Below are 14717 nucleotides of genomic sequence, written 5' to 3'. Positions count from 1 at the left end.
TCCTCCCATTCCTCCACGGTCACCATGTTCTAGTCCGCACGGACAATACATCGGTAGTGGCCTATGTGAATCGCCAGGGCGGTGTCAGATCAAAGACGCTCTGCACCCTGGCGGAACGCCTCCTCGTGTGGGCTCAGCACTCTCTGCGCTCGCTGAGAGCCGCGCATGTGCCTGGCCACCTGAACGAGGGTCCCGACAGACTGTCCAGGGACAACGTTCCCCCTGGGGAGTGGTCTCTACACCCCCAAACAGTCCAGTCACTGTGGCGCCGTTTCGGCAAAGCGAAAGTCGACCTTTTTGCGTCAAAAGACAACGCTCATTGCCCAGAGTTCTTCTCGAAGAACGAGGACGCGCTGGCCCAGACCTGGCCCAGCGGCCCGTTGTACGCTTTTCCCCCGGTCTCTCTGCTGCCTCAGGTCATCGAGAGAATCAGGGAAGCGCGCCACTCAGTGCTCCTCATAGCCCCATGCTGGGAGAACCAAGCTTGGTTCCCGGATCTAATACAGCTGGCAGACTCAGCCCCCTGGCCGATACCGGTGAAGAGAGACCTTCTCTCTCAAGCCCGCGGCTCGATATGGCATCCCCATCCAGAGCGCTGGTCTCTGCATGCGTGGAGCCTCAACGATTACACGCTGATCTGCCAGACGCCTCTACGAGGCGGCTCTACATGTCGAAATGGTCAGTGTTTAACAGATGGTGCACTGCTAAGGGGCTCAATCCACAGACATGTGGGGTATCGCGAATTCTGTGTTTCCTTCAAGAGCTACTGGACGCGGGCAGGTCCCCCTCCACGCTCAAAGTCTATGTTGCGGCCATTTCAGCGCTCTCTGTTTCAGAGCGGGGCCGCGCATTAGGAAGGAACGAGTTCGTCATCCGCTTCCTTAGGGGAGCCAGGAGGATGAACCCCCCGCGACCCCCCGCGGTTCCTATGTGGGATCTTTCTCTGGTCTTGGAGGCCCTGAGAGCGCATCCCTTCGAACCCTTGGAAACTGTGGATATGAAATACCTCACGCTCAAAACCGTTTTTCTTATAGCACTGTCTTCAGTCAAACGAGTGGGAGACCTTCACGCGTTATCTATTAACGCCGCGTGCCTCGAGTTCGGACCTAATGACTCCAAAGTCATTCTCAGACCGAGGCATGGGTACGTTCCCAAAATTTTGGGCACTCCCTTCAGAGCACAGGTCATTTCCCTCTCAGCCCTGCCAACGCATGGCAGCGAGGCCGATGGTAATCTCCTCTGCCCGGTCAGGGCGTTGAGAAACTACATTTCACGGTCCGCCGCTTTCAGGCGCTCGGATCAGCTCTTTGTTTCGTTTGGTGGGCGCACCAAGGGTCTCGCCGCCTCGAAACACAGCCTGTCCAGATGGATAGTGGACGCTATTGCTGTGGCTTATGCGTCTAAAGACCTGCAGTGCCCATTGGGCATTCGAGCTCACTCCACCAGAGGCATGGCCTCGTCGTGGGCGTGGTCCAGCGGGATTCCCATTCATGACATTTGTGCAGCGGCAGGCTGGGCCTCCCCCTCTACATTTGTTAGGTTTTACAACCTGGATGTTCCCGCCTTGCAGGCGAAAGTGTTATCAGTCTAAGTCTCGCGTATGCCGGCCCACTATCTGTGCGCGGGCTACGGTGTGTGATTTAGCTCTACTGGTTGAGCTGCACTATGCAGGGAATTGTCAGTTCGGACCGGCCGTGCCGCTCCTAACCCCCTAGTGTGTGCTTATGTACGGCGCTAGCCCTCTTTAGGCCGCCCGGCTCTCCGCTATCACGTTCCCCGGGCTCTCCCTGGGACTCATTCAGTGGATGCTGGGCGCGCACGGCGTTGACAAGGGCGTTCCCGTAGCGTAGCAACTACGCAATACGAGAGAACCTCTCGTAAGAGAACGTTTCGGTTACTCACGTAACCTCTGTTCTCTCTAGAAGAGGGAACGAGTATTGCGTAGCCCGCCGTGCTCGCGCCACGAGCTCATTTCGCTTCATGCGACAGAAACCAGAGAAGCAGCCTCCGAGCCCTGTTTATATACGCTAAGCCACACCCCCCTTTTCGCGGGCTGTGACGCAGTAAGCGCGCCAAGCGCGCTCATTGGTCGTGACGTCACGCCAAGGGCTCAGCGGTAGGCTGCTGCAGTTGCCGCAGGGCAGCCAATGGGCACGCTAGTAGCTCGCCCTAGGTCTGCAGGCTGCCGCACTGCGTTGACAAGATTATAAAAATTAAGGATAATTTTTGGCTTCAGTATCTCGAGAAAGAAAGGCTTTCCCGTAGCGTAGCAACTACGCAATACTCGTTCCCTCTTCTAGAGAGAACAGAGGTTACGTGAGTAACCGAAACGATTTCCGTGACATGCTGGATGTTTTTAACGCACACACACTCACTTATTCCAATTATATGTATCATTATGAGCAAACAATGCACTGTGCAATATAGCTTTATGTATTTGTAAAAAGTGGGACTGTACAATCATGTTTTATTTTGTATTTTCATTACACAATTTATGAATATTTTTTATGAATATTTATATTACAAATGATTAATATTTGATATAAAAGGTAAATTTAAAGTAAAATAAGATCAAATAAAATTGAACACATTATCATTTCAATTCATTAAATTAAAATGTATGTAATATATATGTAATCTGCATATTTCAGTAGGATAGCACTTCATCATTAGCCCCTTTCACACAGTAATCCCAGGAATCCCAAAACCCAAACAGATCCTCACTTCTACTCCTTTCTGCAACATGCCACAATGTTTCTAAAAGCCACAGATGTGAAGTGACAATTAAAGAGAATAATTACCCTACATTTCACACAACATTTCATAAATAGATCAGCTGTTGTAATTTCCCCCCCAAACCCAAGTTAAGGAATCAACTAAATTATAATACATTAACTTTTAATGTTTTTTTTAGGTTATTGTTGATTCGATGGTGTTTATTTTCTGTATTTATTATTATTATACATTTTTCATACCATTCTCCATAATTCAAAAGCACTATTTTCAGTATTAATACTTAAATCCTGAATAGTCTTCACAATGGTCAAATAAAGAAAAAGAGTTTTGAATAAGTTATAAAGTACACTCATAACTTAAATATTAATCGAGCGATATATATATATATAATTTAAGGAAAGAAAACAAGTACTTCTTTATTTCTTAATACAAATGTATGTATACACAATGCTATTGTATGTAGCTTTACCTGTAAATAAAGAGTGAGAGAGTGCAATAACTAGTAGCACTTTGACAATTTGTGAAAGAGAGAACAGGAAGTACGACTTCTTCTTCTTAGAGAAGTACGACTGTCCCATCAGTCATCAATAAGATGGATGGTTTGAGGTGGAAATTGCTGCCTCACTGCAGAGCACCATAAAGTTCTCTCTCTCTCTCTCATTGATCACTAGAGAGTCTGTACAGGCTGCGGCATCCTCGATGTGCGCCACAGAGCAGTGTGGATGGTTTGGAAGACATGGAGGTTAGTCCTCATTCTCTCTTCTAATTACATTGAATTATTCTTTCAGTTTTTACTCATTTCATCTCTTTCACCCTCCTGCAGAGGAAATGCAGGACACAATTACTCATCATGGTGATTCATGGAGGTCATATCTTGGATTCTGGAGGTGGTGACCCTGGAGGGAAGGCGGGTGATGCTGCCACTTTGGCGTCCGTGTTAGAGCGTGTGGCTCGGGCACACTTCCAAGCGGCAGCAGACAGCATGCTGGTCAGACTGGTGCCTTGCACGCCCGTGTGTGCTGATGCCTTCTCCCTGGTCTCAAAGTAAGATGTTGAAACAAAAATGTAAAGACCAAATATGCTAATTCTTCATAATGATTATGTTCATGCTGAAACACTCATGCTAGCTCGGTAACTCTTACCTCAGTTAAAGTTTAGCCTTGGATGAGTTTTCAGTGTCAAGAATTGCAGACTTTCACCTGACAGTTTAATGGCGCACTTAGTAATCTAATTTTTACTCATATAAAGAGTCTGGTTTAGCACTGGTCGTTCACACCTCAGATTTGAAAAAGACTCAAGAAATGGCTGTGGAAAGCTGTGGAAGAGTGGGAGTGTAGAAGTTGGGAAGAGGGGAGACAACAACCAATAAAACACAGACCTGCAACACACTCATTATACAGACAAATGAATAATAAAATGCGGAGAAAAAAACAAACAAACAACAGTTGGGGGCGCTTTAATATATTTTAAAAATATAATGACAATAAACTCACAAATATCTTATCATTAGAGACTACTAACAACTATCATAAAAAATAAAATATGTTTTGATAAATTATTCTTAAAAAACTTCTATATGGTCTATATGAAAAATGAGAAAGAACAAGTTCTAATTCTATTTTCATTTCGTCTATGAGAACACCAAATGACAAACATCAGTTTAACACAGAAAGAATAAAGGCACAGTTACTTTTTTGTCCATTTTTCTGTCTACATTATCTGTGCATCAGAATAATTCATCATGCAAACACGTTCATGATCAGACATACCGCTCAGTGTCCTTATTTGCAAATATATACTTTGAAGAAGACTTGATGAAATATGAGCACATACACAGTGCTACTTTATGTTTGGAGTATATGAAATATGTCATTCTTTATTGAACTTTATTCTTGTACAAACAGATGCTGTATTAAGCAGTAAATAAAGTATTGAATGAGAATGTATCTGAAACATATGTGTATTTGGCTAATATTGCATTTATTTCACTTCAGCTGTGGTAAAGTGTGCAAACACAGCTCAAGCGTCATTATAGGAAGCAGAAAGTATCCGACTTCACGTCTCCGTTACATCCAGCCGCAGACGATGTCGAACACACCTATTGACTCTAATGAGACGGTTCTTCTCAGTGAGTCAAAACCATACAGCTTGAGAAATATTGTCCAACCAATTCCCAAACTAAGAGCTGGTACTTTTTAGTGAGTAAACCATGCTGCATGAGCAGTGTAGTCCATCCGATTCTCGAACAAATTATTCTAATGAGCCAATTCTTTTTAGTGAATCAATCTTATACAGCATGACTAGTGTAGTCCTACCAAGTTACATATAAATTACTCATACTTTTAGTGATTCAAAACCATGCAGCATTCCCGATTCCGAATGATGGTTCTTTTTAGCGAATCAAACATATAAAGTTCAAGATTAATATTTTTAAATCTGGCTGTTCATATGATAATTTGTAGAAAGATACACATTAATAGTTCTCTTACGAGAGGTTCTCTCGTATTGCGTAGTTGCTACGCTACGGGAAAGCCTTTCTTTCTCGAGATACTGAAGCCAAAAATTATCCTTAATTTTTATAATCTTGTCAACGCAGTGCGGCAGCCTGCAGACCTAGGGCGAGCTACTAGCGTGCCCATTGGCTGCCCTGCGGCAACTGCAGCAGCCTACCGCTGAGCCCTTGGCGTGACGTCACGACCAATGAGCGCGCTTGGCGCGCTTACTGCGTCACAGCCCGCGAAAAAGGGGGGTGTGGCTTAGCGTATATAAACAGGGCTCGGAGGCTGCTTCTCTGATTTCTGTCTTTTCAGCGAAGCTCTTCGCATCGCTGCTCTCTGAGGAAGCCGCCGTTGAATCAAGCGACCAGCACGCCGAGGATCTCAGCCTGAGGACGCCGGCCGCCTTCGCCGCCTTCAGCCTTCCCTGCCTGCTTCGCTATCCGGCGAATATATCCTTTACTGCTCTGTGTTGTATGTGTGTGTGTGTTCGCCCCGCGACACACTTTGCATCTAAAAGAGCGCGAGGCGTTGTTGCAAATGCCTCGCTCATCCTGTGGCTCGCCCGCCACGTGGTCTGCGCTCTCTGCCTGGGCCTCGACCACGCAGCCCGCGCCCTCTCCACGGGCGGCTGCGAACAGTGTGAGGACTTGCCGATGTCGACCCTGCGGGCTCGACTCGCCATGTTTGATGATCCTCCACCTTCCCCGGCTGCCTCTTCAGGGCCGCGAAAGAAGAAACGCCGCTCTCAAAGGCCTCCCGAGCCGGTGGTTATAGCTGAGCGCTCGCCGGAGCCCCTCCCGCGAGCCTCGCTCTCTCCTTCTCCCCCGCCCTTCACCGACGCGCAGCGGCCGGCCACTGCCTGCACTGCCGTCGCCTTAGGGGATGAAGCAGATGACGCCGCTGACAGCTGCTCTCTGCTTGCTTCGGACAGCGAGGAGTGGTCGGGCTCTCACCGCTCCGCCTCCTCGACTCCAGAGTCTGGCAGATCCCGCTCCAGTGTTGACGCGGAGCTTATCCGCCTCCTCACCAAAGCGGTCGACCGACTGGGATTGGACTGGTCCCCACCCAAGGAGCCCGCGCCGAACCGACTCGACGGGTGTTTTCTGCCTAGCCGCCGCCAAGCGCCAGCCTCTAGGTCAGCACCCTTCCTGCGAGCTCCATGCGGAGCTATCGAAGTCGTGGAACGCGCCCTTCTCCGCTAGACTCCGCTCATCTGTCTCCTCGGCCCTCTCCCAGGTGGACGGGGCCGCCGAGAAAGGATATACCGGCATCCCTTCCGTTGAGGAAGCGGTGGCAACGCACCTTTGCCCGCCGTCTGCTAGATGGCGCTCAAAGTCTGCCCTGCCGTCCAAAGCCTGCAGGATCACATCAGCTCTCGCCGGCCGCGCATTCGCCGCCTCCGGCCAAGCTGCTTCCGCCCTGCACTCGATGGCTGTTCTCCAGATCCTGCAAGCCGACCTCCTCCGCGAATTGGACGAGAAGGGCTCGGATCACACAGCCTTAACAGATCTGCGCAGCGCGACGGACCTTTCGCTCCGCGCTACCAAAACCGCTGCACAAGCCATCGGCAGATCCATGGCCGCGCTCACCGTCATCGACAGACACTTATGGTTGACGCTGGCGGATATGAGTGAGTCAGAACGCGCTGTTTTCCTCAACGCCCCGCTCTCGCCCACTGGCCTCTTCGGCCCTGCGGTCAGCGGGATTGTGGACCGCTTCTCTGAAGTACAGAAGGCGTCGCAGGCTATGAATCTCTTCCTGCCCCGCCGCTCGAGCCCAGCCGCAGGCCGCTCTCAAGCTCAGCCTCCTGCGCGCAGCTCCACACAGCGCTCGTCTCGGCCACCAACTGCTTCGCAGCGACGCCAGGGCGGCCGCCCTAGGTCGCGCTCAACCAGCCGTCACAGACCGCCGCCCCCCCGGGGTCCGCGTCCCAAGATAACGCTGAAGTCTGAGCCTGCGAAGTCCTCCTAGCACCCGCAGGGAGGAAAAGATGGCTGAGTCCCGCTGCGGCCGGACCGCCATCAAAACGCCCAGCTCTGTCAGTCCCCTCAGTACAGGCTACTGCAGCAGCTTACACCGCAGCCAACGAGCCAGTAACACCACTCGCTCGCCTGCACACAAACGCCGTTTTTACGGCGGCCCAAATAAATCTCAGAAAGAGTGTAAATTCGGGTTTTCCGGCTCCGGCCGAAGGTGTTGTAAGTGCAGAAAATGTGCCCACTCCCACGTGCTCACTGCTTCACACAAACACGGTCCCCATGGTAACGCGCTCAGAGCGCTCTCTCATAAAGCGGTCACACACCGCTCGAGTACTAAGTGTAGTAAATGTGCCCACAACTCTGTGCTCACATCTACCCGTAACTCGCTCTGTCACTCGGTTACCCCGGGCAACAACGGCTCAGGCCGAGAGTATTATAAGTGTAGAAAATGTGCCCACTCCCATGTGCTCACTGCTTCACACAAACAGGGTCCCCATGGTAACGCGCACAGAGCGCTCTCTCATGAAGCGGACGCAAGCCGCTCGAGTATTAAGTGTAGAAAATGTGCCCACAGCCTTGTGCTCACACCTACCCGCTGTTCGCTCTGCCAGTCAGTTACCTTGGGTCACAGACCCTCTAAAGCTCCCAAACACTGGCCATGTCATAAGTGTAAACTCTGCGCCCGCTCACGAGCACGCGCACTCACTCTTAGACATTATAATCCCCACGCCACTCTCGCGCCTGGGATGTTTGACAGCAAATCACGCTCCATCCGATGGGACCGAGCTACTGAATGCTGTTCAGTCGGCCAATACTGTTTACCAGCCCCCGTGTTCGAGCACCAGCGGCGCGCACGCCGCTCCATCCTCTCTGATACAGGTTCCCCATCCCGCGCAGCGCGGCGATCTGAACCCAGAGACCATTCGACCCCTAGCTATGCGTGCGAAAGCATGGGAAGCGATTCAGGGCGCGTCAGAATGGGTGCTGAATACTATAAAACACGGCTATTCGCTTCAATTCGCTCGTCGCCCTCCGCGCTTTACAGCACAGACGGAGACGAGAGTGAGTTCAGAAGCTGCGCACCTGCTTCAAGCAGAAATAGCGAAGCTGCTGCGCAAAGGGGCTATAGAACAGGTTCATCCTTCTCTGAGCGAGTCGGGCTTTTACAGCCGCTACTTCCTCGTACCCAAGAAGGACGGAGCGTTAAGACCTATTTTAGATCTGAGACATCTGAACAAAGCCCTCATGAGACGGCCGTTCAAAATGATCACAACCAGAAAAATCCTCGCGCAGATTCGCCCAGGAGACTGGTTTATCTCTCTCGATCTAAAAGACGCATACTTTCAGATCCAGATAACTCCCCGTCACAGGCCATTCTTGAGATTCGCCTTCAACGGTCGAGTATATCAGTACACAGTCCTGCCCTTCGGCCTGTCTTTGGCACCCCGTACATTTACGAAATGCATGGACACGGCCCTCGCTCCCCTGAGAAAACAGGGAATGCGAATACTGAATTATCTGGACGATTGGCTTATTCTAGCGCAGTCAGAGACGGAACTTGTGTCTCACAGAACAGCGCTTCTCAGCCATTTGGAGGAGCTGGGTCTCTCGGTCAACTGGACCAAGAGCTCGCTATCGCCCCGTCAGTCAATTTCCTTTCTTGGAATAGAACTGGACTCGGTGGCTATGACGGCCAGACTGTCGGAGCAGCGCGCGCGCCGCATCCGCCTCCTCGCCGCATCCCTCCAAATAGGCAGCCGGGTTCCGCTGAGGACATTCCAGCGTATCTTGGGGCATATGGCCTCAGCTGCAGCAGCGCTCCAGCTGGGCTTACTGCGCATGCGCCCGCTTCAACGCTGGCTGAAAGCGCGCGTGCCCCACCGAGCCTGGGCGGCCGGCGGCTTGCGAGTCAGAGTGAATCAGGGCTGCATTTCAGCCCTGCAGCCCTGGCTGGCAGCCGAATGGTATCTCACGGGAGTGACTATGGGAGTGATTTCACACCGGAAAGTTGTCTCGACAGACGCTTCCAACCTAGGTTGGGGAGCGCTCTTCGAAGGCAGACCGGTCTATGGCCGCTGGTCAGACCAGGAGAATCTCCTACACATAAACTGTCTAGAGATGCTCGCGGTCGAGAAAGCGCTCAAACACTTCCTCCCATTCCTCCACGGTCACCATGTTCTAGTCCGCACGGACAATACATCGGTAGTGGCCTATGTGAATCGCCAGGGCGGTGTCAGATCAAAGACGCTCTGCACCCTGGCGGAACGCCTCCTCGTGTGGGCTCAGCACTCTCTGCGCTCGCTGAGAGCCGCGCATGTGCCTGGCCACCTGAACGAGGGTCCCGACAGACTGTCCAGGGACAACGTTCCCCCTGGGGAGTGGTCTCTACACCCCCAAACAGTCCAGTCACTGTGGCGCCGTTTCGGCAAAGCGAAAGTCGACCTTTTTGCGTCAAAAGACAACGCTCATTGCCCAGAGTTCTTCTCGAAGAACGAGGACGCGCTGGCCCAGACCTGGCCCAGCGGCCCGTTGTACGCTTTTCCCCCGGTCTCTCTGCTGCCTCAGGTCATCGAGAGAATCAGGGAAGCGCGCCACTCAGTGCTCCTCATAGCCCCATGCTGGGAGAACCAAGCTTGGTTCCCGGATCTAATACAGCTGGCAGACTCAGCCCCCTGGCCGATACCGGTGAAGAGAGACCTTCTCTCTCAAGCCCGCGGCTCGATATGGCATCCCCATCCAGAGCGCTGGTCTCTGCATGCGTGGAGCCTCAACGATTACACGCTGATCTGCCAGACGGGGTCATGAACACGATCATACAATCTAGAGCCCCCTCTACGAGGCGGCTCTACATGTCGAAATGGTCAGTGTTTAACAGATGGTGCACTGCTAAGGGGCTCAATCCACAGACATGTGGGGTATCGCGAATTCTGTGTTTCCTTCAAGAGCTACTGGACGCGGGCAGGTCCCCCTCCACGCTCAAAGTCTATGTTGCGGCCATTTCAGCGCTCTCTGTTTCAGAGCGGGGCCGCGCATTAGGAAGGAACGAGTTCGTCATCCGCTTCCTTAGGGGAGCCAGGAGGATGAACCCCCCGCGACCCCCCGCGGTTCCTATGTGGGATCTTTCTCTGGTCTTGGAGGCCCTGAGAGCGCATCCCTTCGAACCCTTGGAAACTGTGGATATGAAATACCTCACGCTCAAAACCGTTTTTCTGATAGCACTGTCTTCAGTCAAACGAGTGGGAGACCTTCACGCGTTATCTATTAACGCCGCGTGCCTCGAGTTCGGACCTAATGACTCCAAAGTCATTCTCAGACCGAGGCATGGGTACGTTCCCAAAATTTTGGGCACTCCCTTCAGAGCACAGGTCATTTCCCTCTCAGCCCTGCCAACGCATGGCAGCGAGGCCGATGGTAATCTCCTCTGCCCGGTCAGGGCGTTGAGAAACTACATTTCACGGTCCGCCGCTTTCAGGCGCTCGGATCAGCTCTTTGTTTCGTTTGGTGGGCGCACCAAGGGTCTCGCCGCCTCGAAACACAGCCTGTCCAGATGGATAGTGGACGCTATTGCTGTGGCTTATGCGTCTAAAGACCTGCAGTGCCCATTGGGCATTCGAGCTCACTCCACCAGAGGCATGGCCTCGTCGTGGGCGTGGTCCAGCGGGATTCCCATTCATGACATTTGTGCAGCGGCAGGCTGGGCCTCCCCCTCTACATTTGTTAGGTTTTACAACCTGGATGTTCCCGCCTTGCAGGCGAAAGTGTTATCAGTCTAAGTCTCGCGTATGCCGGCCCACTATCTGTGCGCGGGCTACGGTGTGTGATTTAGCTCTACTGGTTGAGCTGCACTATGCAGGGAATTGTCAGTTCGGACCGGCCGTGCCGCTCCTAACCCCCTAGTGTGTGCTTATGTACGGCGCTAGCCCTCTTTAGGCCGCCCGGCTCTCCGCTATCACGTTCCCCGGGCTCTCCCTGGGACTCATTCAGTGGATGCTGGGCGCGCACGGCGTTGACAAGGGCGTTCCCGTAGCGTAGCAACTACGCAATACGAGAGAACCTCTCGTAAGAGAACGTTTCGGTTACTCACGTAACCTCTGTTCTCTCTAGAAGAGGGAACGAGTATTGCGTAGCCCGCCGTGCTCGCGCCACGAGCTCATTTCGCTTCATGCGACAGAAACCAGAGAAGCAGCCTCCGAGCCCTGTTTATATACGCTAAGCCACACCCCCCTTTTTCGCGGGCTGTGACGCAGTAAGCGCGCCAAGCGCGCTCATTGGTCGTGACGTCACGCCAAGGGCTCAGCGGTAGGCTGCTGCAGTTGCCGCAGGGCAGCCAATGGGCACGCTAGTAGCTCGCCCTAGGTCTGCAGGCTGCCGCACTGCGTTGACAAGATTATAAAAATTAAGGATAATTTTTGGCTTCAGTATCTCGAGAAAGAAAGGCTTTCCCGTAGCGTAGCAACTACGCAATACTCGTTCCCTCTTCTAGAGAGAACAGAGGTTACGTGAGTAACCGAAACGTTTTGTTAGTATAATTCCATTTCTTCCTTCCTTTTGTCTTTGTTAATGGAACCTTGTTTGTTAAATTCCTTAAGATGCCCATTCCAATCCATGAACCTTTATTGACTGTCTCAGATGCCAAGATTTTAGAATCTCAAGCTCTTACCTGACCATTTAAATTCTCAAATTATGTGCACAACTCTAACTGACAGTTAAATGAACCTATTGATCTGCCCTTTGGAGTCATGCTAAGCTGCCAGCATGAACATTTCAGATCAGAGAGACTTGAAAATGAAAATGTCTTCTAAAGACTTTGGAACCCTGGGGGAAAATTTTAATTTCTATGTAAAACGTTTAGTTGTTTCCAGGGAACCACAAAGGTTAATTTAGTTCCATTCAATGATGAAATAAATTTCATCATACAAAGAGGTTGAAATGTGTCAGAATTGTGTGTCTCTGTCAGAAACACTGGAGCAGGAGCACATAAGGCCACATGCCTAGTCAAAGCACAGTGAATTTTACATGATGACATTTGGACATTTTCTTTGTAGCCTCTTGCCAGTTTTCCATTTCTGAGCTGATGGGAACATCCAGACAAGAATTATAATGATTTTGGTCATGAACTATACTGAAAATAAAACTCATTGTTGATAAAAAAAAAAGAAGCTCAATTATCATGTGCAAGGCAACCTTTTTCCAGGATTTTTTTCTCCTTTACTCAATTATTTGTTCCGTCTATTTTAAAGGACTCACCTGTTTAGCAATCAATCTGTGTCTGATTACAGACACAACTTCCATCATTGTCTCATAGGAATAGCTGTCGCTGTTGATGTAGGCAAAAGGAAATCATTAAAAAAAATATTTAACAGCTCTGCTCTATTAATCAAACTACCACATTCTGTGACAGGAAACTGGCCTGATTAAAGATAGAGGAGCTTTAGTATGCTAATTAGACATCCTGCTCTTTCAGATATCGAGACAGGGATGACCTGATCTCTACCTCTGAACTGTCCTTTAAAGCACATTTAGCTAAAAATACATCTAAATCAATTTGCATATCAAATTTGCATATCAAATTTATAGGCAACATTCGGTATCTCAAAATGTATCTGAATATGACATTAACATCAGACATTGTACAAGATGTATACATTGAACAACAGTAGAACTATATGTAATGTCACAGGTTGTTTTGGTTTCATGTTGTTTCATTTCACAGTCATGTCACTGTCTTGTCATGTGATTCCCTTTTGCAGTCTTGTGATCCTGCCATGTGTTCTGTCTTGACATTGGTTGATTGTCTTGATTGTGTTCACAGGTGTCCCTTGTCTTGTCATTTAGCCTTGTGTATTTAAGCCCTCATGTTTGCCTGGTTCCTTGTCAAGTATTGTTTGTGTAACTGTCAGGTGCAATGCCATGGTGTTTGTATTTAGTTTGTTGAATAAACTGCACTTGAATGATTACATATAACAGAATAAGATAGTAGTCTATATACTAACCTAAACCACTCTTTAAAAGTATGAATTATACTGCATTAGATAACAAAATATAAAATCAAGTGGCATCTGCAAACAAATGATGCTATAGCCAACAAATGATAGCTTTTCTGATATTTTTTATTACTTTTTACAAACTTGTATTAAAGTGTTTTCAGTCAGTTACCAGATATAAGGTATTATCCATCGCAAACATGTCATTGCATTCATTTGAAAGAAATGAGACACTTCTTTTTAGTGAATCAAGCTCTACTCTATACACTCCAGTGTAGTGTAATCGATTCCCAAACGTATGACTGTTATGAGATGTTAGTGAATCAAAGCCATACATCATGACCATTGTAATCCAACCTATTCCTAAACGAATGACAGTCATTTGCTTTTGAAGTTTCTTTAAGTTTGTATGTGAAGTTTGTTTGTGAAGTATACAATCTAAAACAATCAGATTTGACCTGGCGTTTTTTTCTAGCACTTATTATTCTTGGGTGGAAATTGCATAAGACAGTCTGAGAAAGCTGCTAGACAAATGGATTCATCAGACTCGCCACAGCAGTACTTACATAACACTGTCCAATATTGCATCATCACATGGGGCAGGTGATAAAAATGAACATGACAGGAAACAGGAACTCAAAACAAGAGCACAAAAAAACAATCAAAGGGGTGCTAAAGGACATCCTTAGTGACGCAGTACAGAAAAATTTAAACTTCATGTAAAAATGTGCACAGTGCAAGAGGTTAGCTATTCAAACATTTTGTCCCATCAAGAATTTTCCCTTTTGTCTGCCTGTAGTTTGAATCCATACAGCTACGATGAAACCTGTGTGTCCAGCAGTGTGGATCATTTGCCGCTGGCCGCTCTTCCCATACTTGCCATCGCTGCCCCTTATTACCAGAATGCTGTAGCAGCAGTCATTGCTCAGGCCAATCAGGTTTACCGAAACTTCCTTCAGTCCCCAGAGGGTGTGGGCTTCACAGGACAGGTAAACATATTGGTTATTGGCCAAAAAATATGTATATATATATATATATATATATATATATATATATATACGTATATATGTATATAAATTTGTTTTTTAATTTAATGTATTTTTGGTGTGCATTGTTCAACATTTGATAGGTCATACTCATTCTTCTACTCTTACATGTAGATTACCTTTGCTGTCATCTATCAATCATGTAAGACCGAAATTCCTGATAAGACCGAACACAGACACTTTCACAAACACAGATACCATGCAATAAATCAATATACCTGCAAATCCAGAGAAGAGATCATCAAGCAGGGGCACAGAAATCCATTTGCATAATCTTCTCTGCTCACCCATCCTGAACCCCTCTCTTCCTACTCCTTTTCTTCTCACCCTGGCTGAAAGATCACTAAGAATGTCTGTATACCAAATATTATGTGTCTTATTAATCAATTGCTTTTTACCTTTCATATTTGGGATCATTTAAATGTTTCAGTGCGATTGGTAAAATGATCTCACTCTCAATTTCACAGCAGTCAC

The 14717-nt window shown here is 48.8% G+C and overlaps 1 protein-coding gene across 2 annotated transcripts in view; it reads left to right on the top strand.

The window, feature by feature from the left end:
• plrdgb (PITP-less RdgB-like protein) overlaps nucleotides 1–14717 on the top strand; it is a 99065-nt gene that overhangs the window by 45038 nt on the left and 39310 nt on the right. For both annotated transcript variants that reach the window (XM_079898796.1, XM_079898797.1), the window contains exons 4-6: nucleotides 3408–3478; nucleotides 3560–3780; nucleotides 13997–14186. In XM_079898796.1, the coding sequence (XP_079754922.1) occupies nucleotides 3408–3478; nucleotides 3560–3780; nucleotides 13997–14186 (482 nt within the window). The remainder of the gene's footprint in view (nucleotides 1–3407; nucleotides 3479–3559; nucleotides 3781–13996; nucleotides 14187–14717) is intronic.

This window comes from Squalius cephalus (genome assembly GCF_949319135.1).
Source record: "Squalius cephalus genome assembly, chromosome: 17".
NCBI lineage: Eukaryota > Metazoa > Chordata > Actinopteri > Cypriniformes > Leuciscidae > Squalius > Squalius cephalus.
This window is presented reverse-complemented; position numbering and strand designations above follow the sequence as displayed.